Consider the following 26,320-nt stretch of genomic DNA (forward strand, 5'->3'; position numbering starts at 1 on the left):
CAGTCTGTGTGGATGGATGAATGGGATCGTCCCTATAATCATGAGAAATCTCTTTGATTAGTCTGCGGTAAACTGGCCGCATGACATGTATGGAATAACAAGTACATAACGATAAAACGCCTTGCAGAAAAACAATGTTGCAAGACCATGATTTCGATGGCATGATGTCCAACAAAGAGACTTGGGCGCGCTAGGAATGATAGTCTGGAGACGGAGAGTGGATGAAACTCAAAACAACGGTTACATGTAAATTGTACGTACAACATTTCACCGTGGCACAGTTCGCCGTGAGCTTTCTTATGACCGTATAGGTACTATACGGTCCCCAATTTTATTAGATTCAATATGAACATTAATTCAATTTTCATTGCTGATTTTGTAAACATTCATGAATTCAAGAATGAAAACCAAACCTAACATAACCTTTTTTTTTTTTTTTTTTTCGACCATGTCCGATCCTGATAGGATCATATGGGCCTCCACAGAGTGGAGGTTTGTATTGACAGATTTTTGTTTTTTACGAGAAATGGATGTCAGCCACTTGCTCAACCTATTAGGTCCATACCCTGACACACACAAATTGAAAAACAATTTTTGTACTTGCCAGACCCAGGATTCGAACCTGGGACCCACGGCTTTGTAGTCCAACGCTTATGCCGCGCGGCCACCGTGGGCGTAAAATACAGTACAAAGTACATAACCTTACAAATAGGTAATCCAGTATATCGGCTATTTTCAAAATTTGTTTGCTGCTGGCTTCCTGTAAAGTGTAAACCGACAAGAACCGTGTTTTATTTAGACATGAATTTTATGTCAGCACTACACGACCCAAAGAGGTTGGACGGTCATATTATAATATTTCCGATACAACATTTCATGGTGACGTGTGATACGGCGAACTGCATGCGTACATGTTTCCGGACACGCAAAACAACGTCCACCCCTGGCTATATTACCAGAGAAGAAAAAGATCACAGATCAGAGCACAGAAACGTCGAAATTGATAAGTATAAAAACCTACATGATTTACTTAAATATTCATGAAAATATGTCAATGTCGCTAAAAGATTAGTTTCTACCAATCATTTATATATCTTTTTAATTGAGCAGTTTAAAATCTAATGTAAATACTTGCCCACTGTCTGTCTAGCCAGACTATAGTATGTACATACAAACTGAGCTAGTTACAAAAATATATACGCATGAGAAAATGACACATACACCATGTCAAAAATGGGCATCTTAAATCAAAGTCAATTTGCATAATCAAGTTTTTATAATTTAGATTTGTTGGTACGTATAGATAAATATAATATTTTTGGAGCTCGAAAATGTTTTAAGAAAATAGATCGAAATGCAGTAGGTAGAGTGGTGCCCTTCAGTTGGTTAAAATGTGAATCTATTGTGCACTGGTCAATAATTATTATATTATATATATATATTATAAAAACACATTTATGCATACCTATCCGAAAACGGTGACGGATTTAAATATGTCGAGTACTTGGAGCAGTTTGGAGGCACCACTGTCAAAATTTTGCATGTAAGATAAACCGCACATTGAGTGTTTTAAAATACAGCAATATGTTATCTAGATCAGTGTTCTTCAACCGGTGGTCCGCGGACCGGCGCCGGTCTGCAAGAATTTATTACCAGTCTTTCACCATGCCATCAACCGACTATATTATCGCTACACGATTCGGGGAATTCGCACAAGATGAAATGCTGGGAGAATTTTTGAATGCTGCTGATATTAACCAGAAAGTCATTCAACATCATAAGCCAACATTTTAAAAGCGTTAGCTGAAAACTTTAATACATATTTCTCTGAAAATTAAGATCTACGTAAAGGCGGACCTCTAACCTCTGGATTAATAATCTCTTTTTGGAAGATATTAAATCAAGCGCACTTGATCCTCGTGAGAAAGAAAAGCCGATCGAGCTATCTTCTGATGTCACTCTGGTGTCCAGACATAAAATGCAATCATTGTCTCAATTTCGGATATCCCTTGATAAAGAATATTCATCTCTGAATTATAAAAAGATCAGATTATTGGTAATTTTTTCGATTTCTATTTAACTATGCGAAAAGATTTTTTCATCTATGTCAGTAATAAAAATCAAACAGAGAAATCGAATGGATGTTAATGCAGCGCTTCGTCTCTCAGAAACAATGTTGCAACAACGTATATCAAATTTGCTTACAAAGAAGCAGCAGCAGACGAACCAAAAGTTGTAATTTTAAAACATAAGATTTAATAAACAAAATTCTATCTATAATGGTTATTATTTCTTGCTTATACCTACCGGTCTGCGAAATATTTCGCGGATGTTAAAAGGTTGAAGAACATTTTTGCATTTTGAACGATTTTTTAGACTCAATTTGTGAAAAGTGATCGCCTCGTCTGCTTCAAGAAAATCCGCGACTATACGTTCCTGTCATAAAGCCATAACGATTTATTACAGCTATATTAGAGTTGTAACGAAATAATAATTCAAATCATAAAGTTGACTGATGGGTACATTAAGCTGCCACATTATGCTGACATTGTACAGACAAAAATAATCTCGTTTAAAACGAAGGAAGTTTTAAGGATACATAGCGTTTTTAATGACAAATTTACATGTCGCGTGTTGGCTACGGTGTTACGTAAAAAAACTCGTCGACAAAGCGGCGACATCGCCACTGTGCCGGTTCGCTTTTCCTCCCCTAACCAACAGCACTTGAAACAATCAAGTCAAATGGCTATAAATCCGACACAACGAATGTGATATTATTACATGTAATTTATGTTTACTTTTGAAACTTTTTTAGAACTTAGTGTGTGCGAAGCTTTACTTTTTATTGTTACTGTGACTATCCTTTCTATATTTAGGAGTAGGTACAGTCCTGTATATTAGATTTATTTTTGCTGCCCTTGAGAAAAAAATTGTTAGGTAGGTACGTCAGTTGGAAAACTTTTATTATGGAAATGTGGGTAAAAAAATCTTAACATTTATTCCGGACAGTTGCTTTGAAGGGACTGCAGATTGGATGGTAAAAAATTGTAAGTCGAGTTGAAAAAAATCTTTTGAGTTTTAATGACTAATTTTCAATAGATCGGAAACAAGAAAATAACGAAAAAAAGTCGATATTATGTGTCAGTGGCGAAGGGCGGAGGTAGGCTGTAGAGATCCCCACAAAAATAGTGTACACTTTTGTCAGTCATACTTTATTATTTTCATTGAATTTAGAATACAAATTCCAGGTAGTGTTAATTAGTTTTTTTTTAAATCCTTGTTACCCTTGGTTAAACCAAACCATGAGAGATAATATTCGTATATCTATAAATTATGTATGATTTAATGGCATAATTTTAGATATTTTATAGACAGACGAATATTTTTTGACTATTATATTTTGGTTTAAGCGGGGTTTAATGAATTTAAAAAAACGAACCAATACTATCTGCAATTTGTAGTCTTAGTTCAATGAAAACAAATACGTATGACTGACAAAGTTTAGCGTGCATTATTTATGTCGGATTTTAACATCCTACCTCCACCCCTCGGCACTAATATGCCCACTATGTTCACAAAGTAAATAATATGGTCACCGGATTTATCCAAAGTCTTCGAAGAAAACGGTGATTTTCCACTGGTCATGTAAACCAGTCCCTATTTTTGTGCATAATCTAAATTAGATTCTATATAAAATGATGCTTCAAACTATATTTAGGCTTTTCTGAATCAACGATGTTATTTTTATCAGAAAATTGTATTTTCTCTCTCGATATTTTTGATGGCCAATAAAATAAAATTTAATGGCTCGGAAGCGAAAATATAATATTGTATGGCAGGGCTTGCAATCCCGGGATATCTTGATCTCGAAATTCCTGGATTTATCAATCCCGGGATAAGCTGCGGTATGATTTTCATAGGGAATAACAGATTTTTCTTATCTAAAGAAAGAAGTAGGTTAAAGAAATCGGCTTGTGTTTAAATAAACAACTACCTACATACACATGATTTAATTCCTCATACGTTTATATTCTAATAATTTCTTCTATATTATAATAAATAGATTTATTGATGAACTAATAATAATTCTTTTGCATTTGCGAGATCGGAAATAATATTATAAACCCACGATTAGGTGCATAATTTACGGTTACATGTAAATTATACGTACAACATTTCACCGTGGCACAATTCGCCGTGAGCTTTCTTCTCGAACAGAGATGACCGTACTATACGGTCTCCAATTTTATTAGATTCAATTTTCGTAGCTGATTTTGGCAAAATTCGTGAGTAATTCAAGAATGAAAACCTAACCTAACCCAACCTAACAAATAATCCAGTATATCGGCTATTTTAAACATTTGTTTGCTGCTGGATTCCTGTAAAGTGTAAACCGACAAGAAACGTTTTTTATTTAGACATGAATTTTATGTCAGTGCTATACGACCCGAAGCGGTTGGACGGTCTTTAATATACGGCCATATATTTCCTATACAACATTTCACGGTGAAGTGTGATGCGGCGAACTGCATACGTACAAGTTTACGGACACGATGATTTACAACACCTTTCACCTACTAAAAATCATAATAAAACCTTGTCTCCAAATGTGAAGAATTTTTAGTGATTTTTCATCAACGAAACAGATTATGAGAACAAATCGTTTTCTACGAACATTATATAGAAATCGATCATGTTCGGATGTTGATATATTCCATCTACGTGAGAATGAGTATAGGTGGATGTTATTTTATAAATTCTTAAAATAGGGTCTGCTTAACTCATCCGGTATTTATACTGTAGAATAACTTAATATTGCATAATTACAGTATTACATAATACTGTTTTAATAATATTTCTTTGTTTCTAAATGTCATGTTGTGAACGTCTTAAACTTATAATTTGTAATGTCCACAATATGTAAAATAAATTAAAATTGAATTGAATTGAAAATTGAAATCATTTCCGACGTAATTGTTTTTGAACGAATAAAGGGGGGGAGGATATCAAAAATATGACGTAATTGAGACGATTTTTTAATGTGATTAAAAATACCGAAAATCGTGAGGCGTAATTAATGGACAGTCGAATTCATACTATTATAACATTTATTTTCTCCATTTCCACAATCCCGGGTTCAAAAATCCTAGTACCGGAACTGGATTACAGTCCCTAGTCGGCACTGCGAACTAATTGATAAACTTCCGATATAATATATTTCTGAACACAAGACCATTAGCCCTCAGGTGCAGATTTTGGTAATTTTCAAATGCTACATTTCGTAAATATTTATCTAAGACGGAGTAAACATATCGGTTTTTGCTTTGAGAGTTCGAGTAAATTCAGTCCTGAGTAAAACTATAATTAATATGTATGTTTTTAACGTTCGATTTTAAACACACGATAATAGTTAAATTTAGAACAATACAGTTAATTGAAATCTGGGATAGAATTTTTTATTCCCGGGATTTCGGCATTAGTGTTTCCAATCCCGGTCTCGAAAATTGATAAAAACTTAAAAAAAAAAAACGCAAAAAATCAATGTTTTGTAATATGAAAATATTTCACATTTTGATTATTATAATTATGAAGGTAGGTACATATTTACTAGACATTTCCCATCCAGGAATTTCGAAAAATGTATGTAGATATTTGCTTTATTTTTAAATTAACACTGCAAAATAAATCACAAAGCTTCCAATTCCAGTGGCGAAGAGTGGCTTTTGGGAGTTGGTAGGCTCCAGTGATGCCAACCGTACTATAATTATAGTACAATACTATAATTTTGTTTCCGCGAAAAATGTAAAATACTATAATTTTACGCCAAATATACCAAAATACTATCATTTTAAAGGATTCGAGACGAAAAATGTTCCTGTACTATATATTTTTCCGAAATACTATATTTTTTACGCCTTTGTACTATAATCAGCATATAAAAAGATGGCAACACTGGTAGGCTCTGGTGATCATCACAGAACAGATTAATAAATATAATTCCGATAAGCTATTTCCCAATACACTACATTTTGACGCAGGGTTTTGAATGTGTGAGTGTCGTACGAAAATGAACCACACATTATAGACGTGCCATAGTGCATGTTGCAACCTTCAAATACACCAGTATTGAAAGAGCGTCAGTGCATAAACCGAGAGCGGTTGTCAGTATTCGACGTATGACGTATACTTGACACGTGTTTAGGTTTATCCCATATTCTTCCACATTCGAGATTGGTTGCCTGTTACTCCACACTCGTTAGGTATTTCAGTTCTCATTATTTTTGAGTTCTCTGTATATTTTTAAATTAACACTAACTAACTAGTGGCGAATAGTGATTATTGGAAGTAAGTAGGCTATGGAGATCATAGTGCGTAGGTGATTGTCAGTCATACGTCTTCAGGTACTTACTAAGACAATAGTAGTGTCATAGAATAGATGTTGTAATGTGTTTAGGTAGTTAGTTTTAAAAATGTAGTCAACAAAAGACATTCAATATAATGATTAAAATGACATAAAAAAATCTGCTTTTTTTTTGCTTGGGAGGTTCGTAATAAAATACCTTCAACTTTAGTGGAAGTGGAATTTAGATGTCACGATATTCTATACAAAGACATGCTACAATTACGTAAGGATTATTACAGCCTTTGAACATATTAGTATTGGTCGTAAATGTATGACGAAGCGCATCTGTAGATTGCGACAAATATTATATTATTATTATTATGTATAGATGCCTCTGTTTTTATATTACTGGTATAATGTAATATAAAAATAGGCTTCAAATAATCGCCTAGTAAGGAGTTTCACGTGGCTGGGACATGTATTCCGGATGCCGCCAAAGAGTGCGGCACTTCGTACCCTTGTGGCACAGCCTCAAGGGTTCCGTCGCCGTGGCCGGCCCTCCCTCACCCTGCAGCGATGCTACAAAAGCGACCTACATGCTGCAGGTCTGACATGGCGGGAGGCACAGGAGTTGGCGATGGACCGAGGGAAGTGGCGCCAACTTGTGCTTGCCCTATGCCCCAACGTTGGGACGTGACAGGGTGAAAGAAGAAGAAGAAGGAGTTTCGTCACTGCCAGTCGCAGTAGTGAAACAATCACAGAAAAACCCAAGCTTAAAAAAATCAAAAATCGTATATGTATTGTGATCGCACCCGAAACACTCGGTGTCAAAAGACAGTGTCTTACTCACTGGACTATGGACTATTGCTAGCGAGCTTTTATTATGGCAATATTTAAAATATCATCTCCTCAACTTTAAGCATGATATGCAAAAAGAAAATATACTATATGAAGTGTTAAATGTGCTTGGCGGTTTTTTATGATTATCTCAAAATGGCAGAATATGGACGGTACTGACTTTGAAACTAATTGTTTTAAATGGCGAATACATCGAACCATCATTATATAAAATATTTATATGTATAATCATACTACAAAAACGTGTATGGTTTACGTACGTACATAATGACGAAATGTTAAAAAAGACCATCAAATCCGCCATGTTTTAATAAGTCAACATATTGAAAATGTGTTCATTTTTATAAGGCTACAAATTCAACGACACTAAAATAGTTCAATCTAAATACCATCAATTAGGACAAATGTAATAATGTGTTATTTTTTGTTACGCAGAAAACGATCGAGGCGATGGGCGCCCACTGGCACGAGGAGCACTGGACGTGCACGGCATGCAAGAAGGGTCTGAGCGGCGCGCACTTCGAGAAAGACGGCAAGCCTTTCTGCAAGCCCTGCCACACCAAGCTGCACGCGGCCAAGTGCCACGGCTGCCACAAGCCGATCGAAGGCGAGGTCATCGTCGCCTTCGGAGAGAAGTGGCACCAGGCCTGCTTCAAGTGCGGGGTAAGACACATTTTCATTAGGAAGGTAGAAGAGAGAAGGGTAAATCAGAAATGGCAATGTGACAATACAACCGTAATTTGCTTGTACAAAATTCTCAAAAAAAAACTATTTTTACGAAATACCTACCTGTTTTAATTTTTACCATATTTTGTATGTATGCACTATAATCCGCCACTATCACTAATTGGACACTTGTCTGCTTTTTGGGGTGGCGGATTACTGAGTACTGTACCATCGTTCACACTAACAGAGCTGTATTTCAAACAATATTGTAGGGGAGGAAATTGTGTGATGTAATAAATTATTTATGTCCGACCCCTTGTTGATTCTTTGTATTGTTATTTTCAGAAATGCTCCAAGCCAGTCACCGAAGCTTCTTTCCAAGTCGCCAACGATAAACCGCTGTGTTCAAAGTGCGCTAAGTAAATGATACACCAACAAAGCGCCTTCAATCAGTGATGTCGTCCAGCATGACCATTGCCAACCGTATCGCTTAACGTACAACCATAATGCTAAGTAATCAGCCATGACATTGCAATCGTACACGTAGTTTAAGAAAAGTCCTTATTTTTGAACTACATAAATGTGTATGTAGATTGTTATTATAAAGATACGCACTTGTAATGTAGAATGTTACAAAACCGTCTGAAATGAGACAGTTGCCAACGCACGGCGACATCACTGCTTTACTGTTACAACCAAAGTTATTACAATATTGTTACATAAATGAAACGTTATGAGAATTTTATAATAAAGTCATTCCATACACTGTAAAATTTAGTAATGTTAAATTATAATAATAAAAAAAAATGATATATTATAATGTTTCTAATGCACTGCAACAAAATATATTTAAAATATTATATTCGTATTAAAATAATGTGCTTAAATGAATAAATTATTGCTTTTCATATTAATTTTATATACATACCTAATAATTTATTGTGTATTTTTACAAATGCTTGAATGTAAATGAGATATTTTTATTAAATTCAATCAGCTATGACGGTGCTTTTAATTACTTTGAATAGTTTTTGTTAGGGTCGGCCCATGTCTCTGGTGCCAGGGGCAAACAAAGTATTGTCCCCTTTCTCGTACTGTGTGCTGTAGACGTTGACAATGACGGGGGAGAAGGGGGTATTTTGAGGGTCAAATGTCAAGGTTGACTTAAATTAATTAGGATTCAGCACCGTAAGACACATGTCTAAACTGAAAATCAGTCAAACAGATGATAATTATTAATAACAATAATTGAAATTTTGACCACCATTTTGGTATTTTACGGGCATTAAATTTACAAGTTTAACTTCAAATTTAGATGATAAGTGTGGGAAATTAAAATATTTACTGCCATCTTGGAATAGCTAAACAATTAAAGCACGGGCCTGTGCAGAAGCACACTTACTTTCGTGCCCATAGAGTAGGTTGTGTAAACGCTGCGTCTGTGTGTAAAAAGTCTATTTAATATTGTGAACACGATATAAAAATCGAAAATTATTACAGGGAAAGTGATTTAGGAATGGACACACATTTGATAATAAACATTGGTGCGGAGTCGGATGACAACGATGATTATTATTTTCAGAACAGAACAGTAAATCAGATGAGATGTCATAGTAATGCGATTTATATTGTAAGCAATTTTATAATTCATATTGAAAGTAATTTTAACAATTTGCTACGTGTAATACGGGCTGCCGTTTCCGTAACCGACCGGAAACTTGCGAACCCACCCGAACTTCGAAAACGTCATGCTTATGTTGTTAGTTATAATATGTCTACTCACCATGTCAAAGTTCATGCTTTTATATAAAATAACACCATTCTTTTGTTATTCTGCTAGACTATTAGTGGACAATGTGTTCATATCATTATTTATGTTTTTGTTCATAAATATACGATTTTTTCTAAAAAATATAATTTGTATTCCAAAATTTGGTGTCCGCTAAATATTGGCACATCAGACAGTCACCGCTTGCTCTAACCATGGGCTGGCACTTCTTATTCTCAAAGACATTTAAATGCTAATACATTACCTATATAATGTGTGAGACTAATAAATTTATGACAGATTCTGTCAGCATTGTATTGTACCAAGTTATTCTTGTGACCTGTTTATGAATCGTTAAATTAAATATTTTATTGTTTCATGCTGACAACAAATAACAAAAGCGAAATGTTTACAGCAGTATGTACTCCTGCGGTAGGCCATGAGTGATGCAGTATGAATCAAGTAATACGACGAGGTTAATTTGTAAACGTCTTTTACATAAGTCGGTTAAGGAAATAAAATTAGGAATGATTAATACTTCCCCTTCAAAATCTAAATTGAATCAAATTATGTTATTACAACTGAATATATGTACATGCTTTTTATATTTTTAACAACTACGTGTGGTGTAATCAAGCAAAATGCATGTCGTGATCGACCGGTCGATGGCGATGGACGCTTTGGACATGCCTGGTCTAGATGAGGACTTGCATCACCATTATAATGATCACTGTACTATAAAAATACGATAGAAATTAATATTACGTAGTTAGGCTGAGCGAGACAAAACGATGCAATATGCTTCATGTAAGAGCAGTCGGAAATAATAACGGTGACAATAATTAAATTTATCCTATGTAATTTGTGCGCAGTATGGCATTGATAATATTAATTTAATTATCATCAGTTATCAAAAATGTCAAATATTTAGAAAAAGAGAGATATTAACATATTTCTGTCAAACGTTTAGTCATTCTAAATCAAAAAAATATATTACAGATGGTCAACATAACTCTATCAAGCTTGGTATACCTAATTTAATCTAACATCTCACAACATCGCATTATAAAAATACATAGATTGAGACAATGAAAAATTTTGGTGCTTGCTCTTTGGTTCTCTGCCAAAGCGAACTAGTTCGCGGATATGGCCAGGCGTATATTGCCGGCCATACAAAAAACGTGAACTTATTCGCCTGTCTTTGAAGAGAGTCTCAGGCGTTTGTTTTGAATAATTTAAATTCAGAAGAATACTGGTCCAATAATGTGACATGTAGCATATGATTGGTAAGTGTTTATGATAAACTTTCAATATATTTCAAAAAAAAAAAATAATAAGGCTTATTTTTATTAAAAAATTTACGGCCTCTCACTTGTCGCCATATAAAACCTTCCGGCACAGGTCAGGTTAATTAAAAAAGAAGTATGTTCAAAATTAAAAAAGGATGATCACATGATTGTCATGATTTATCTAAATATTACTGTCAAACATGGAATTATCTAATTTATTGCTTCAATCCAATGAATACACAGTTCCACATTCCACAGTTCAAAAAATAATATCACACTCATAATCGCTGTTTGGATACAGTACGGGCACAGAGGAAACGGCATGGTGTAAAATTATCAGAATATCTTAATAAGATATAAGTTAATATTGTTACCTTTGAACTGTTCAAATTGTCTGAAGACACGGTATGATGAGTGACTAAGGTGTCTGGATTCTCCACATCCGCTCGCCGATATTTACCTCTTGGGTTTCTAACCTTGTTTATCTTGGAGACGGCTCTGCTTGGAGGTGGCGGCGGATCTATTTTTTTCTGGAATATCATTAACAGTAAAACTACGTTAATTCGAAATAGTATACAGTTTAAATATTACAAAGTATAATATGCATGTAAGGTTTTGGAGTGAGTTGCAAAATACTTCAGTATTTTTAAGAATTTTTGGAGCCACTACTGATTGACTCCCCACATACTGTATTTATGTATGTTTGGGAACTGTGAGACAGTGTTTCTGTATTTAATAACGTATATAAGCGCAATTAATTGTAATACAAAGTAGTGTGGTGCATATATCGCACCGTGAGTGTAAAACCAAGGCATCTGCAAAAGACATGGATATATTAGGGGTTGAAGTCTTCGTTTTGTTAGCGAGAAATAGAGTTTCTAAAAAAAAAAAACATATTTGGTTTATTGCATGTTCTATCAGTTACTTCACTTTTACATTATCAAGTTCACGACTTTTGCAGTTGTTTTGCATTTAATCTCGAAATTGAAAAATTTGCAGATGCCTTGGTTTTACAGTAGTAGTGGCATATATGTGCGAGTCAGGGTTTTGGACTATAACTATAAGAAAAACTAAATTCGAAGCAAACAGCTGCCTGACATCATCTATATTTATAAGGTGAAGCCAATCTACTAAGATTTAATAAGCGATATATCAACAAAAAAACTGAATGAATGACAAAAAACAAATGCACATTTCTTTAAGGGGTATGAGGAAAGTGAAAATGATTTACTCACGTTATTTTCCAAAATTGATAATCGCGTCAAACTGTCAGTGGTTGTGGTCTCTCCATCTTTGTGCTTGTTTGTAAAACCTCTCGGATGGATTTTCGTTTTATTAATTGATTCTTTGCAAATATTACAATTGTCTATGGGTATCTTTGGTTTTCTTCCTGCATTAATTCTGCTTGCACTAAAATCAAAAGGTATATTTGTTTATTAGTATAATATTTATTTAAGCGATAATTTGAAAAGATGGCAATACAGAGGGCTGATGTGAAAGAGGGAGTCGTCTAAACAATGAATCAACCAAATGAAAGACGCCAATAGGTCTCTCAATACTATGCGGACGGCGGGTTGCAGGGATCGCTAGGGAGACATAACTAAGAGGAGGACACATCGAAGATAACCTTCTCATTAGACAGAGTCTAAATATATGAAAGTGAAGCTGAAAAACGATTGCTATGACTATACTCTATCCGCTGTAAGAAGTCAGATAAATCAGACATGCTGGCAACGTATTTTGAAATAGATAACATTGTATAAGAGGCGATGTTGGACATGACTCGGCCACGTGCTGCGAATGCCTCAAGAGAATTTCAACCTGGCTTGCCTGTTCTTCAAGTCAACCAGAGTCTTGGAGGTGCCGTGCGGTGTCCATATCGTCGTCGCGCTTGCAAAATCCGCTATGTAATAAAATACAACTTTTCAGGAGAAGGAAAAAACTGATTTACTCAACAATGCCTCACGTTTTTTACAAAGCAAATAAACTGAAAATTAGATAATTACTTCGGATTCAGTATAAGTGATATTCTATAATACAATATTTAACACTTTAGTCGTAATAATTTTTTTTTGTGGGTAAAAGGCACAGTTTGTTGTTGAGGCAGCACATAGCGGATTTAAATTAACGCGTATTTTAGACATAGCGGATTTTGCCCCTGGTAAAAAATGATAATTGCATAATTTAATGATATTAATTCTATGCGTAAAACATCTTCAACCAAGCCAATAGTCTGTATAGAACAAACCTTTATCTACCCAGCCAAAATTTGACACATAAATAAGTAATAATTATCGAGTGAAGGGGAAATAAAAATATCCAGAGTAGGATGGATAAACAATTAAACAATTTTATTATAGCACATCAAGAAAGTTACATTAGATTATAATAAACGGTTGTATAACCTACCTACTTACCGGGCTTTTAAAATTAACACTCTTCTTTAAGTAAACACAAATGATTGTGCAATGTAATGTAGTTTTACACTTTTTTATTGCTTAAATATTATTTGTCGACAAATGTAAATAATCCGCTGGTAGTAAAAGGCGCATTCTGAGGCAAAGGTCAGTGCAAACTCCGTCATGTGTCATTAACAGGCGCAATTAATAGTAACTTTTTTAAACTTTAAAATGCGATATGTGACGGGAATATTTATAGCGTATTTTGCAAGCCATTTTTAAGTGAAAATACATAGCTTATTTTGCATTTTTCTAAACTAGCGTTGATATTAAAAAACGGGTTTTACAGGCCCGTCCGTCGCGTCTCGTTCAATCACATAGCGTAAAAATGTAAAAACGCAAAAATGTTTGTCGGATTTTGCAGGCGCAACGACGATATGCTCTAATTGAGGGGCAGACATGGTCAAAGAAAAAGAACATTGTATCTATGTATTTTTGATGTCCATATGATATAACATCCATAAATCAATCAATCACACAATTTGAACAAGAACAAGAACACTGAAAATAAATCATATTGGGTAAAAATAGCATATTCGGCAAATGCCCTCTACGGCTTTGCTGGCACATACGCACTCTTTTGTTGATATTTTTAATGATCGTTTTGCATGTGTGCCAAATGTGGCTGAATTTCATTGATACAGCGCTCAATTTCCTCCTTCAAGGCGTGAGTGATCGTGGGCTTGTTGGCAAAAAACTGGATTATCATATTGCGATAGCGAGCACCATTCCTGACACGCCGCATTTTCGAAGAAGAATGGTCCGATGATGCCTCCAGCCCAAAATCCGCACCAAAAGTGACACGTTGTGGATGCATTTGTTTCTCAACAATCACTGGTGGATTTTCTGAACCCCAAATGCGTCAATTTTGTCGATTAACGAAGCCATCAAGATGGAAATGAGCCTCATCGCTGAAGATGATTTTGTTTGAAAAATCAGCATCCACTTGGTTCCATTACCCATTTAACGAACTCTCTTCGCTGTGCGTGGTCAGTAGGCTTCCCAGGACTGAATTTAAAAAACCAACTAACACCATCTGTAATATTATGTATTCTTAATTCAACGAAAACAAATAAGTATGACTGAAAAAGTGTGCACTATTTCTGTCGGATCGCACATAGCATACATAAACTGTTTGGGTTTGCTTTAGGCAAGGTTTAATTCATTTTTAAAAACTAAGCAGCACCATCTGTAATTTGTATTCTCAGTTCAATGAAAACAAATGAGTCTTATGGACAATGTTTAGTGTGCACTATTTATGACTGACCTTAACAGCCTACTTCCACTGATATTAGTACATTATTGATTAAACTTACGATTTTGGAGTCTTTGCTGATTGCTGTCCTTTAGTAAGTGGACATTTTGTTTTTTTAGTCTCTTTATTACCGAGTTTGGTCCTGTACATCGAATACCGATCACCTGAAACTGATATAACCACTATTATAATAGTTAATAATAAAAAGTGTAGGAATGTCTTTTTTAAAATTTCACAATATTTCTGGAGATAAATCATAGCTGCTAAACTGTTAATTAGTGAAATCACATTGTGTTCCGCCATCATTATTATTGCCATTTTTAAAATTTTGATTTCTCACTCAAATTGACAAAAATTGAGATACGTGTTTGTAGAAAATTATCGACGATCTGTTGTCTAGGCCGGGTCACTCAGATTTTATTTTGCAAGGGGTCTATACCGCCTGTATCATAATTCTAACCGTCACCAATGTGCTATACTGCCCTTCCAAGGAAGAAGGCAGTAACTGACTCTCACACACTTTCGAGTTAATTGACATAATGCGTTTTTTTTCAATTTTTGTACTGTGAATTAAGGCTATACCTCAGCTGAGGCATGGTCTAAAAAGATCGTGACTAGGCGATGCGCGGATTGCGGATCGCGGGTGCAAATGACGCAAACCGAACGAAATATAATTTGTCATAAAAATTCAACATGCGTCCTTTTTATGTTATGTTTATTATTATATTCGTAATAATAGTATATTCATTGACATGTTTTCTTTTTCAAGTACATGCGGAACGTTTTTAAGTCATCTTTACACGATTTAAGAATATATTCATCTGACTCCATCACAAAAGAAATTGACGTGTGAATAGGTCGACTATCCTTCTCCGAATGGCAACGCGGCCCAAATTTCGTTCCACATAGTGTTGAAAATTATTTGCCGTTTCACTTATGTACGCTCTTAATTAAAAAACGGTGATATTTTTTATAAGTAGGATGTTAAAATACAAACAAAGTAATAATAAACAAGCAGTAACTGCAATAAATAGGTGTAAATTCTGCCTTTTTGCTAAGAAATGTGTATTATTTTAGCAGATGTCCATTTTTTCATAAAAGGATTTTAACAGTATTTTAGTGATAATATTGATCTTAAAGTGAATAGAATATAATATACCTAGCTTTCAAAATTACCCAATGGATGGCATTCATAACTCGATTTCACAAATTTTGCGAGTTACTGCCTTCTTCCTTTGGAAGGGCAGTATAACTGTACCTGATATTCAAATAAATACAGTTTTTCTGCTATAACCCTTGATCATTAGAACGTGCCTGGAATTTTACCAAGCAATTTAGAATAAAATTAATAATAGTATCACAAACCTGATGCTGCACTTCCAACCGAAATGTCATATTGATGGTAGATTGAAGTCTTTGTGAAGTCTCCTTTATTTGGTATTTGATGACAATGACATCTCAGTGTATCATTTTTCCATTTTCCAGCTGACTTTAACTGCACGAAACAAGTCTATGGTATACATTTATCATCATTAAAATTTTACAGACGAGCCAAAAACTGCCCTATAAGCACAGATATGAAGTTATTATTTTTTTTATTAAATACTGAACGTAATTTATTTATTGAAGAAAACAAAACATTGTGGACATAAAAAATCTAAATTCAAGAAGTTCACCACTTGAGATTTATGCGCCTGTTGTACACGTGCATGGATTTACTGGCAGCAATAGTGCGTATTTTAAATATCGTGAGATATCGTGACAATAACTGTTTACACGTAAAAGTGAAATTTACACGTAAGAGCGAGATGCGATATTGTCATTTTATTTGACAGGTAGTGAAAATCAATTAACCTCAAAATGAGTAGTTCGTTTTTTTGCCGGCAATTTCGCCACTATCGTTGTAATGCACAGGCACATGGCACAGGCACAGGCACATGCAGAAGCTTCTGAACTGCAAGCAACTGCAGGATAATACAAGATTACCCATACATTTTCTTGTTATGGCCGCGATAATACTTACTGTGAACAGTAAATCCATGCACGTGTAAACAGGGTATTACATTATAACAAATATTACCCTCACAATAGAGAAGAAGAGTCACGAGTCAAAAATAATATTTTGAAAACAAAAAATGTACAATTTTATAAGACAGAAAAATAATATTTCGAATACAAAATACATAGCACGTCATCGAAAATGTCTATGTCTTTGGGGAGCGCATTGACTAGTCGTACACCCCTCGCTAATGGTGCCTGATAGGCTTGACACGAGGAAATGGTTCCGATCCAGAATAAATCATGGCTGCGACCACGTAGGTAATTGACAGGCGCATGTAAATTCAAATTCATTAGTACACCAGGATTGGAAACAATCCTTCGCGATAACAGGCAAAAGTGTTTCAAAAGCAGAAGAAACCTACGAGATTGAAGAGAGTGAAAAGTAAGCATGCTTTGTAGAATGGCAGTCAGAAAATAATCAGTCGATGAATTATCGAAAGGAAAATAGTCTTAAAATAAAGGCATCGAAGAAATTTCTTCTGGATAAGATCTAAAATAAGGTTATAGGAAACCTCATAAGGACACCAGATAATGGACACATATTCAAGAATCTACGCACTGACGAGACTGACGTAAGACATTGGATTCTTGAATGGTTTGGATTGTCGCATGATGAATTCTAGAAGCTTGCTCGCACGTAGAGCTGTAGAAGTTATTATTTATTATGTAGGTACACTAGATGAATACCTATTAGAGAAAATATTAAAATGACATAAGTAAGAGTTTCTTACCATTGGAGTGATATTGTTCGCAGCTATGCAAGTGTTTTGAGATTTCAAATTTGTAAAACCTTTATCATCAGAACACTTTTCCAATATTTCACGCAGCGACTCTTTCAGTTGTAGACAGTTTTCGGTTATTTCCTGAAACTAGAATTTCAGCGTGGTGTTCAATAAATGGGGGTTCATGTCACGGTTAATGGGGCGCGGAGCTCGCTATCCAAATGGGAATGGCTGGAGCAACATTCAACTCATTGTAGAAGTCTGCTCAGTTGTAATCGATCAGAAGCGAAAGCTGTTTGTTAACAGTTTCATTATGATAGTGAGTCTTGGCACCTTACATCCGTGGGGTTACTTCCAAAAGTTTGTAAGTATCGAAATCATGTTATGGAGTAATTGCAAGTTGAAAGTTTGACATGCCCTATAAAATCAGGTATTATGCTGATTTCTTTGTTCTTTACGTGCATGTTCAATATATCGGATAACCGTAACTTTTTTTTCTAGCATACATATTTATATATAAACACATAATCCGTTGTTAACTCTAAATACCTAAATTATCGACTTACCAACTTTTGGCTGTAACCCCACAATATGCAAAGCTTTGAAAAAAGCTGTTTCGGATACTGTATATGACATCAGTGGCGAGGGGTGGAGGTAGGCTGTTGAGATTTGACTTAAATAGTGCACATTAAACTTTGTCAGTTATACTTATTTGTTTTCTATAAACGTGTGCTGATTAGTTTTTATTCATTGTTATAACTAAACAACTTAGAAACGGGCCTGCGCAGAAGCACACGTACTTTCGTGTCTGTGTCTGAATATAAATATAATTTAAGCGTGTTAAGCTCGCCAGCGCACTGATACATCCAATAATAATTATCATACACCGCGATACTAATATCAGGAAGTGATGCATCGTGTGATTTTATGCAGTACCATTTTCGATGGAATATGCTCGAATGGGCGAAGGAGGGGCGCAGGGAGCGGGGCTCGCAACTAAGAGCTTAGTCAGTATTTTCGTGTTGCGAACGTTGTCGGGTACAGCGGCTATGAGCCAGACGCGACACGCGGTGCGACAGCTGTCGACAGCAAATGAAAGGTGATAGACCTTCTTTCAAGGAAAAAAGACAGAAGAATCAATTTTATAATGAAATAAAAACACATATAATGTTTAATTTTAATAATTTTGATGTTGATAGTAAAATATAATCCAAATAAACATTTTTTTTAATTTTTAATCAACCGCAGCACCCCCAGATATAATATCCACGAGCCGCTGATTATAAGTATTGAAAGTATAAACTTTGTACACTACGATGGAAAAAAAATGTATCCAAAAATATCCTCGTTCACTGACAAAGAAGGGTCCTGTTGTCACCTCCGAAAGGAGGGGGGGGGGGGGGCGTAGGACGCGCTGGACGGATGTACATTATCTACTTCATACTCCCTTGCTTTAACTGTTGCCAGGAGGGTGGCCCTACTCTTGTGCATACTCAGAGTACCAGTAATTCCACCCCTCGCTATATAGACAGAATAATATGATGAAATTTTAAAATGTTGGTTACCGATTCGGAAATGTCCGCTCTATCTTGGTACGGTGCAGAAACTTTATTCAATTCGAGAGTTCCATTTACCAGAGTATCAAGTTTAACTACCGTGCCTCCGAGACCCCATATAAGCCACATGTGACGCTGGAACATCTACAAACACCAAACATTATTATATACTATTAATTATTTAGTTAATTACTATAAATCTAGTAATATTCTTTTGTCACATCACACAAATCTGTGTTTTCAGATTCACTCCTTTTTTAATTACATAATAATAACTTATATCCGGTGATATTCCGTGGGGATGAGCAGGCCATGCGTTGCTTAGAGTTGGCATATTATAAAGGGAGGCCAATAAAGGAACGAATGCAAATATTACTACTTTTGAGAACAGTAGTGATTTTCAATGAAGCAGACGATGCGATCGCTTCATTAGAAAGTATTCACATCTGAGTTTAAAAAATAGTCAAAGCATAAAAAATCCTGACAACATAACTATAATTGTTGTGTTGCAATGACATTTAGGTTTCATATCTATCGAACTAGGTTTTATTCAATGTATTTGGGTGAAGCTGTGCCATGGAGATGGCCAGCTGACAGCGATCCTCAGTCATGAGGGAATTGGAGTGCCAGACCCTATGTTCTAAGAATGACCACTTTGTCATTATTTTTAGCTGGTGAATATGTATGCCTGTGTAGAACCATTTATGCCACATGAAAAAGGTGTATACATCTTGGAATGATGTCTGTCATATACGGCAGGAATCGCACTACTGGATGTCCACAAAGAAGTAGCCGCAGACGTACATCGCATAGCCTAAATGTGTGATGAAAGACACCCATTATATAAACATACATTGGCGTAATCATATCTGAAATACAGAAATTTTTTCGTTACATCATTCAAGGCGATCTCAGAGCTGCCTGCAGAGGAAAGAATGGTGAGAGATGCCTGATGAAAAGCAACCATCCGGGGGGCATGCAGGACTTTGCAGTTTGGCGGACGATGAATCGGGTATGTACCGAAGTAGCTAAAGAAGTGGGGATACTCTGATGATTCTTCAAACTGCGAATGTGGCGCCGAGGAAACTGCGGTAAACGTGATGGTCTCTCTGCTAGTTGTATCTAGCCACAACATTGATGATGTGTTAAAGGCCAATGTCATGGTCATCACCGTGGCCAAAGCATGGTTAGGAAGAGTTTAGCTGCATCTGTGGCATGGAAACGACAGAAGAAGAAGAAGAAGACCAGTAAACACCGATCGCTTTAGTGTCAGTGTCGTCATACAATGTGTATTTAGTCTACAACTGTAGATATTAATATAATATTTGTACAAATTTTCTATTGGCGATTGGTGCTCACTCTCTGTATTATGTTGTTTACTTTGTGTTTTATTCAGAATTACTTTTGTAAAGATGGTGGATAAGAGATTAATGCTACGTACAGTGATTGCTTGTAGAAGTATTTGGTATACGTCGATGATCTTGTAAATGTAGTGTGTGTATTCCTCCCATTCCACAAATGGCTCGTAGAGATTCAGCGCTTTTATCTCCTTCACCTGATGAAGAAGGTATTTGTTAATATAAAGATTTGTAACAAGGCACTACAGAGATGTGAGGCTTTGCTTAGCATACTTTCTAGGTCTTTATTATCTTTATTATTCTTTCTAGGTCTTTTATATCTAGATATTGATAGCACATACCTGTAGTTCAAAATGGTAAAGATGATTACGAGAAAAACGCGCGCAGAATTCGTTGCTCTTCTTCTGAAACCGTACCATTTCAGCTGCTTCATCAGGAATTTGGAAGTTCATCAGTTGGGATCTAAACAAATTCAATAGTAAAGACCTTATCAAGCTTCTAAAACAAAGGTTTTCATTAATTCTTCATTATTAAATTTGTGTTATATTTGTTAATTAAACATAAAATTCGGACAGCCAACGGCCGTAGTCTGTAAATCGTTTAGGTTCATAATATACGTCCTTACACATTTCTAGGTGTCTTATACATCTTAAAAATAATGGCTTTGGTTTGTTACTTTTAGCTGCCTACGTAAAATTGGGGAGGTAGTACAGTGGCGCACCCAGGATTTAATATTGGGGGGGGCCCAAGGAGGAGAATGTAAATTAGTCCCATAGGCTCTTTTCCTTCTTCATATAATTATTATCACATATTTTCACAATACACAGCGGTATATTTGTACAGTTTCTCCTAGTTTTTATTAAATTGGAGGCATAACGGCGGTAACCATTGAGCGTGTCATCAGCGACTGGCGGATTGGAAGTGACTAACTGCGAACATGCTGGACATGTGCGCCTAGTATGTTAAAACATTACTCAAATATTATCGGCTGTGCTACCGGCTTCTAGAGAGCTACCATATTTATGCCGAATTCCACTGAAAAAAATGTTCTTTTGACTTACACTACCACCGACTAGTGGGTGTAGTCGTTCTTTTTGCCGAATGTTTATCGTCGATTTTTGGTTTTTTAATATTGAGGTTCCAAAATATTAATTGGAAATGGACAAAAAAAGTCTTAGTGCATTTAACTTTTACACAAACCTACTCAACACAACACAGCCTAATTTTTCGTTTATCGGTCTTTTGTCTATTGCACTCGGTGTACCTACACCATGGCCCCCACATCCTGAAATGGGCCCTCAGGCTAGGATATTTGGCGGGCCCCCTACCTACCGCTAAGATTAAAGGCAGTGTGAAATACTACATTAATGTTTTTCAAATTGTGTTTTATCTCACTTATCTGGTCAACCCGACACGCCGGGCCCCCCACAGCCCGGGCCCCCAGGCTAGAGCCCTGTCAGCCCTCTCCAGCCATGACTTACACCACTCCGGGATTCGGGTGGACACCGAGATTTTTTTGACAGTTCTACTAAGGATTGGGTTTCTAAAAAAACCTGACATTAGTGTTTCGAAATCTTTATGTTAGAAATTAAAATCATTTTTTTGCCGTGTTTTTATTTGTCTAAGCCCGAGGTATAGTTTATTGGCTTTCAATTTCAATGTTTAAAATCATTCTGATAATTTTCATGTTTGGGGGGTGCCAGGGCCCCTTGGCCCCCCCTCTGCGTGCGCCACTGAGATAGTAAGTATCTTTCCACAGGTATTTGTAGCAAAATTGTATATTGAAATGTCTGCTTTGATGCTGTGATATGTGAGACAATATCAGCACAAAGAATGGTGTATGTAATTAACTAATTCATTGGACCAAAAATTATAGTGGAATGACATAATAGAAGTGTGAAGTTCTCTTCGAATGAAGCCGCAATGTATCTCTATAAAAGAAGGATTTTTTCAACATCTTTGGTAATTATTGTGATTTGCTAGTACCAAACTGGATAACTTTAATCATTATAAACGAAGACTTTGGCATACAAAGTTATACAGCAGTTTTATCTCCCTAGCAAACAAATCTGAGCATAAAAGTGAAACTGTCTACAAATGGTTCAGCAATGTAAAATGACTTACATACCGTTAGTTTAACCATTAGATGCACACATTCATTTTCAATAAATACTGAACACTAATTACTTAAAAAAGGTTGATTAGTGTTTAGTGATTAGTGGCATTCTATGCATCTCGCCTTTAGCTAGTAATAATAAAATTAGTTAATATGTATAACTTACTTTATCCCGTTTAATATTTGCACTATTTTGAAGCATATAGATTTTAACTTTTGGGGTGCATTAATGTTTCTTTCACTGGACACATCTTTGACACTTCGCATAGTGGTCAATGTGACCGCCTCAGGTTCACTCGCTTCCTTAATCGTCACTATGTTGGTATTCTGTTGAGGCATCTCATCATTTGAATCGTAGATGATCATTTCTACCAAATTGTTCCCCTTACTCTCCAGCTGAAAGAAAAGAAAAAAAATATGTTACAATTATTATTCCATTCAAAAACAATATAAACAATGCCAAAGAAATGGCAAATAGTGAATCAACATCGTGAATCATATTTTTTCTTCATAGGTTTTCAATATAATCACTCACTTATTGTAATGCAAACCACAAAATAATGATATGCCCATATTGCAGGGATGGCGAACCTATGGCACGCGAGATGATTTTGTATGGCACGCGAATGTTTTGTGTTGAAGAGAAATAAAATTATATATAATTTAAAATATATTTTTTTACAAAAAGTTTTACAAATGCCTAAATATATACTATATAATATTAAAAATGCGTATTTTCTTCGGTTTTTAATAATATTTTTATCAATAATATTTATCAATCGATGCGCAAACGGAAACGACGAAATTCATGCATAAATGACAGATCGCATTGTATAAACTGATACTATTGAAGAATAACCATTATAATTAATTTAAACTGCAGAGATGGGTTCTTATATTTTATGTGTCACACATAATAATAATATTATAGCACTGACCTCATCAGGCGACGAGGTAAGCCGTGTCGTGAACCTCTGATTTTAATCGATTTACAATTATTTTATAATGCTTGAGACCACTGTAGCGAGAGGATACCTCCTCTGATCCGAGAAATTTTGGCATGGATTTGTGCGTAAAGAACCAAACTAAGCAGTTATTATAGTAATAATACTCAAGAACTCAATCGCTTATAATTTTTGAACTTTTTTAATAGAATTCTTACAACCATTTTTTTTTATTTTTCCTGTTCGAACTACTCGAAAAACTGCTCGGCACATCAGACAGTCAAAAAATAATATTTGGGAAATTTTGGCACGCGTACGTAAAAAGGTTCGCCATCCCTGCCATATTGCCAATAGCACTGTATATGTCATCTTCACGCAAATCATTTGCATCCCGACAATATATTTAGCCGACTTAAAATTAACGTAAAACTTTTTAAAACAACGGAAACCGTACTAATCGGTTTCGCCATGCGTACGCCGATCACAAAGTATGATGTCGTATTGGTCCGAGAGCACCAATGTGCTTTACCAGCAGAGCCACGTGTGTTCCATCTAATTATGATGAAATTAACAAATAAATAGTATTTAAATCTTGAAATTGCATTAATTATGGTAATTGACTTTGTGATTTTAAATTAAGGTATCAATTACCTTGCTAGCAGACGTCAGGATCTATCTAATAGTTTACATTATTACAATGTTTTTCTTAGGTCGTATTCTTATTTGTCCAGTGGTTGTTTGTCCGGTACAAATCTTGCAATCGATTTTTAACTAACTTTCCGACTAGCTAGACATTTGAAACTTTTAGAATATATCAGAACATGATGCCAATGAATTTTTTTAATACCTTTAGCCATCTTTAAGTAGAATTGAATTCATTTTTAGTTAATTCTGTATTGTATGAAAAGTTATTTAGCGATCCAAGCAACTAAATTATTAAATAATATATACGTGCGTTACTATGGAAATCAATATGAAATGACATTTCATTATTCAGTATTTCTACCAAGTACAAATTTTTTTGATCGTTTAAGCTAGTCAAGTCAAGTTTATATGATTCAACAGAAAATTTAAAATGTTGTATTTAAAAAGTTCTTTTTATCTTGTAATTATTTAACACCCACGGTGGCTGCTCGGCTTAAGCGTTGGACTATCACGCCGTGGGTCTCAGGTTCGAATCCTGGGTCTGGCAAGTACACATATTTTTTTTCAATTTGTGTGTGAGTCAGGGTATGGACCTAATAGGTTGAGCAAGTGGCTGACATCCATTTCTCGTAAAAAAACAAAATCTGTTAATACAAACCTCTACTCTATGGAGGCCCATATGATCCTATTAAGATCGGACATGGTCGAAAAAAAAAAAAATATTTAACATATAAATTCACAAGAATGTTCAATGAAGAATGTTATATTTTAAATTTTTTTTTACAAACTTACGATTGGTTCATGTTGATAGTATGTGTCATCCTTCTTCTCAACAGCTGGCTTGATTCTGCGTGTTATCCCACACGCTTCATCTGAAATAATACATACAAACTTATTACCCTTGGTTTGATTTGTTACCGGTTCTATGCCTTCAGCAAGTTTTTCCGCTCTATGAGGCCGTGATCGCAAGCCGCACATACAAATTTCGCGAGTTATCTCGTTCGACTTTAAACTCAAATTACTGGCCACTGTTGATTGATTTGCATAATCTAAAAAATTAAACACACAGTGACATCTGTTTGAATAATAATTATGAAATACTAAGCCACAAATTATCAGTATTACAGCGATTGTAGTAAGAGCTTGGCTCTCCATTCAACGTGTGTCGTTAAAAATCTGCTGCCTGTCAGATATTGCCATAGTAATATCGTGAGGCATAGAAAAGGTTAAATAAAAAGATTACTATCTTTGGAGTCTGTTTATTGGTGAAGTTTTAGCATGGTAACGAGTCCCGTATCTGGCGGCGGGTCGTATTAAACTGTTGTACAATAGTTAGATTTTAAGAAAACCTTCTCTGGACGATGAAGCCAAAAGCCAGGAGTGGCAGCTAACATGGGCTTGTAAATTTTAGGAACCTCACTTTTCAAGTCTATTAGAAAGACATCATAACGTCTTGGTAGCACTGTATATAACAAAGTCGATTAATGCACGGTTTACTTTGATATTTTTAGACTCCGTCTATATAGAAGAAAGTTTTCTTCAACATCTTTGGTTGCTCCAGACCTTGTATGGTCTCTGTAAGGCTTTGCCTACACCGGTAGGCAGGGTTTAATTGAATTTTAAAAACTAACCAGCACCATCTACAAATTGTATTCTTAGTTCAATGAAAACAAATAAGTATGACTGACAAAGTTTAGTGTGCACTATTTATGTTGAATCTTAACAGCCTACCTCCACCCCTCGCCACTAACCTACACTACATCTCATCTCAAGCTTGGCTAAATGACTTAGGATCAATTCTTTAACCATGTTCGCCTCTTAGTTGGAGCATATAGACACCACAATGCGCCTGTGTCGCTTGCCAGTTTTCTTATGTCATTCCAGGTAATACCAGCATCCTTTAGTTTCGCCGTATACACTCTGTAGATACTATTTAGCGGCCTTCTAGGTTGGCGAAATTTGGTTGGCTTAAAGAACAGGCAAGTCAGGTTGTATTTCTCTTTAGACATGTGTAGCCAGGTTTAAGGTCGCCTCTTCATTATCAGCATGGTGAGAGGCTGCTCGGTCCGCTTTCTTATCTCCTTGTCACTCTTAAAGTCATACCACCACCGCACACCAAGTACCTGTCGCAAATATCTGTTCTCAAAGCTCAGTAGGTATACGGTTGCTCTGAGCCTTTGTAAGATATCGTCTCTGTTCTGGCAGAACACACTAACTGGAGAATACTAGTTTTGAGTAATTTGACTTTGGAGTTGTTAAAATGTTTGATATGGTCTATCA

The 26,320-nt window shown here is 35.5% G+C and overlaps 2 protein-coding genes across 4 annotated transcripts in view; one reads left to right on the forward strand and one right to left on the reverse strand.

The window, feature by feature from the left end:
* The window catches only part of LOC147073613 (transforming growth factor beta-1-induced transcript 1 protein), an 85,842-nt gene extending 76,972 nt beyond the window's left edge, over positions 1–8,870 (forward strand). Inside the window, exons 4-5 of the mRNA XM_085944897.1 lie at positions 7,637–7,864; positions 8,213–8,870. Coding sequence (XP_085801023.1) covers positions 7,637–7,864; positions 8,213–8,290 — 306 coding nt within the window. The 3' untranslated portion in view covers positions 8,291–8,870. The remainder of the gene's footprint in view (positions 1–7,636; positions 7,865–8,212) is intronic.
* LOC147073612 (uncharacterized) overlaps positions 1–26,320 on the reverse strand; it is a 142,823-nt gene that overhangs the window by 114,392 nt on the left and 2,111 nt on the right. For all 3 annotated transcript variants that reach the window (XM_085944886.1, XM_085944887.1, XM_085944884.1), the window contains exons 3-12: positions 24,833–24,912; positions 22,618–22,847; positions 20,677–20,797; positions 20,419–20,532; positions 18,987–19,121; positions 17,431–17,568; positions 16,004–16,133; positions 14,700–14,808; positions 12,160–12,334; positions 11,299–11,454 (exon numbers count right to left, since the gene is read on the reverse strand). In XM_085944886.1, coding sequence (XP_085801012.1) covers positions 11,299–11,454; positions 12,160–12,334; positions 14,700–14,808; positions 16,004–16,133; positions 17,431–17,568; positions 18,987–19,121; positions 20,419–20,532; positions 20,677–20,797; positions 22,618–22,847; positions 24,833–24,912 — 1,388 coding nt within the window. The remainder of the gene's footprint in view (positions 1–11,298; positions 11,455–12,159; positions 12,335–14,699; positions 14,809–16,003; positions 16,134–17,430; positions 17,569–18,986; positions 19,122–20,418; positions 20,533–20,676; positions 20,798–22,617; positions 22,848–24,832; positions 24,913–26,320) is intronic.

This window comes from Rhyacophila brunnea, unplaced genomic scaffold, assembly GCF_057557595.1.
Source record: "Rhyacophila brunnea isolate RB1 unplaced genomic scaffold, BYU_Rbru_1.0 scaffold_17, whole genome shotgun sequence".
Classification (NCBI taxonomy): domain Eukaryota; kingdom Metazoa; phylum Arthropoda; class Insecta; order Trichoptera; family Rhyacophilidae; genus Rhyacophila; species Rhyacophila brunnea.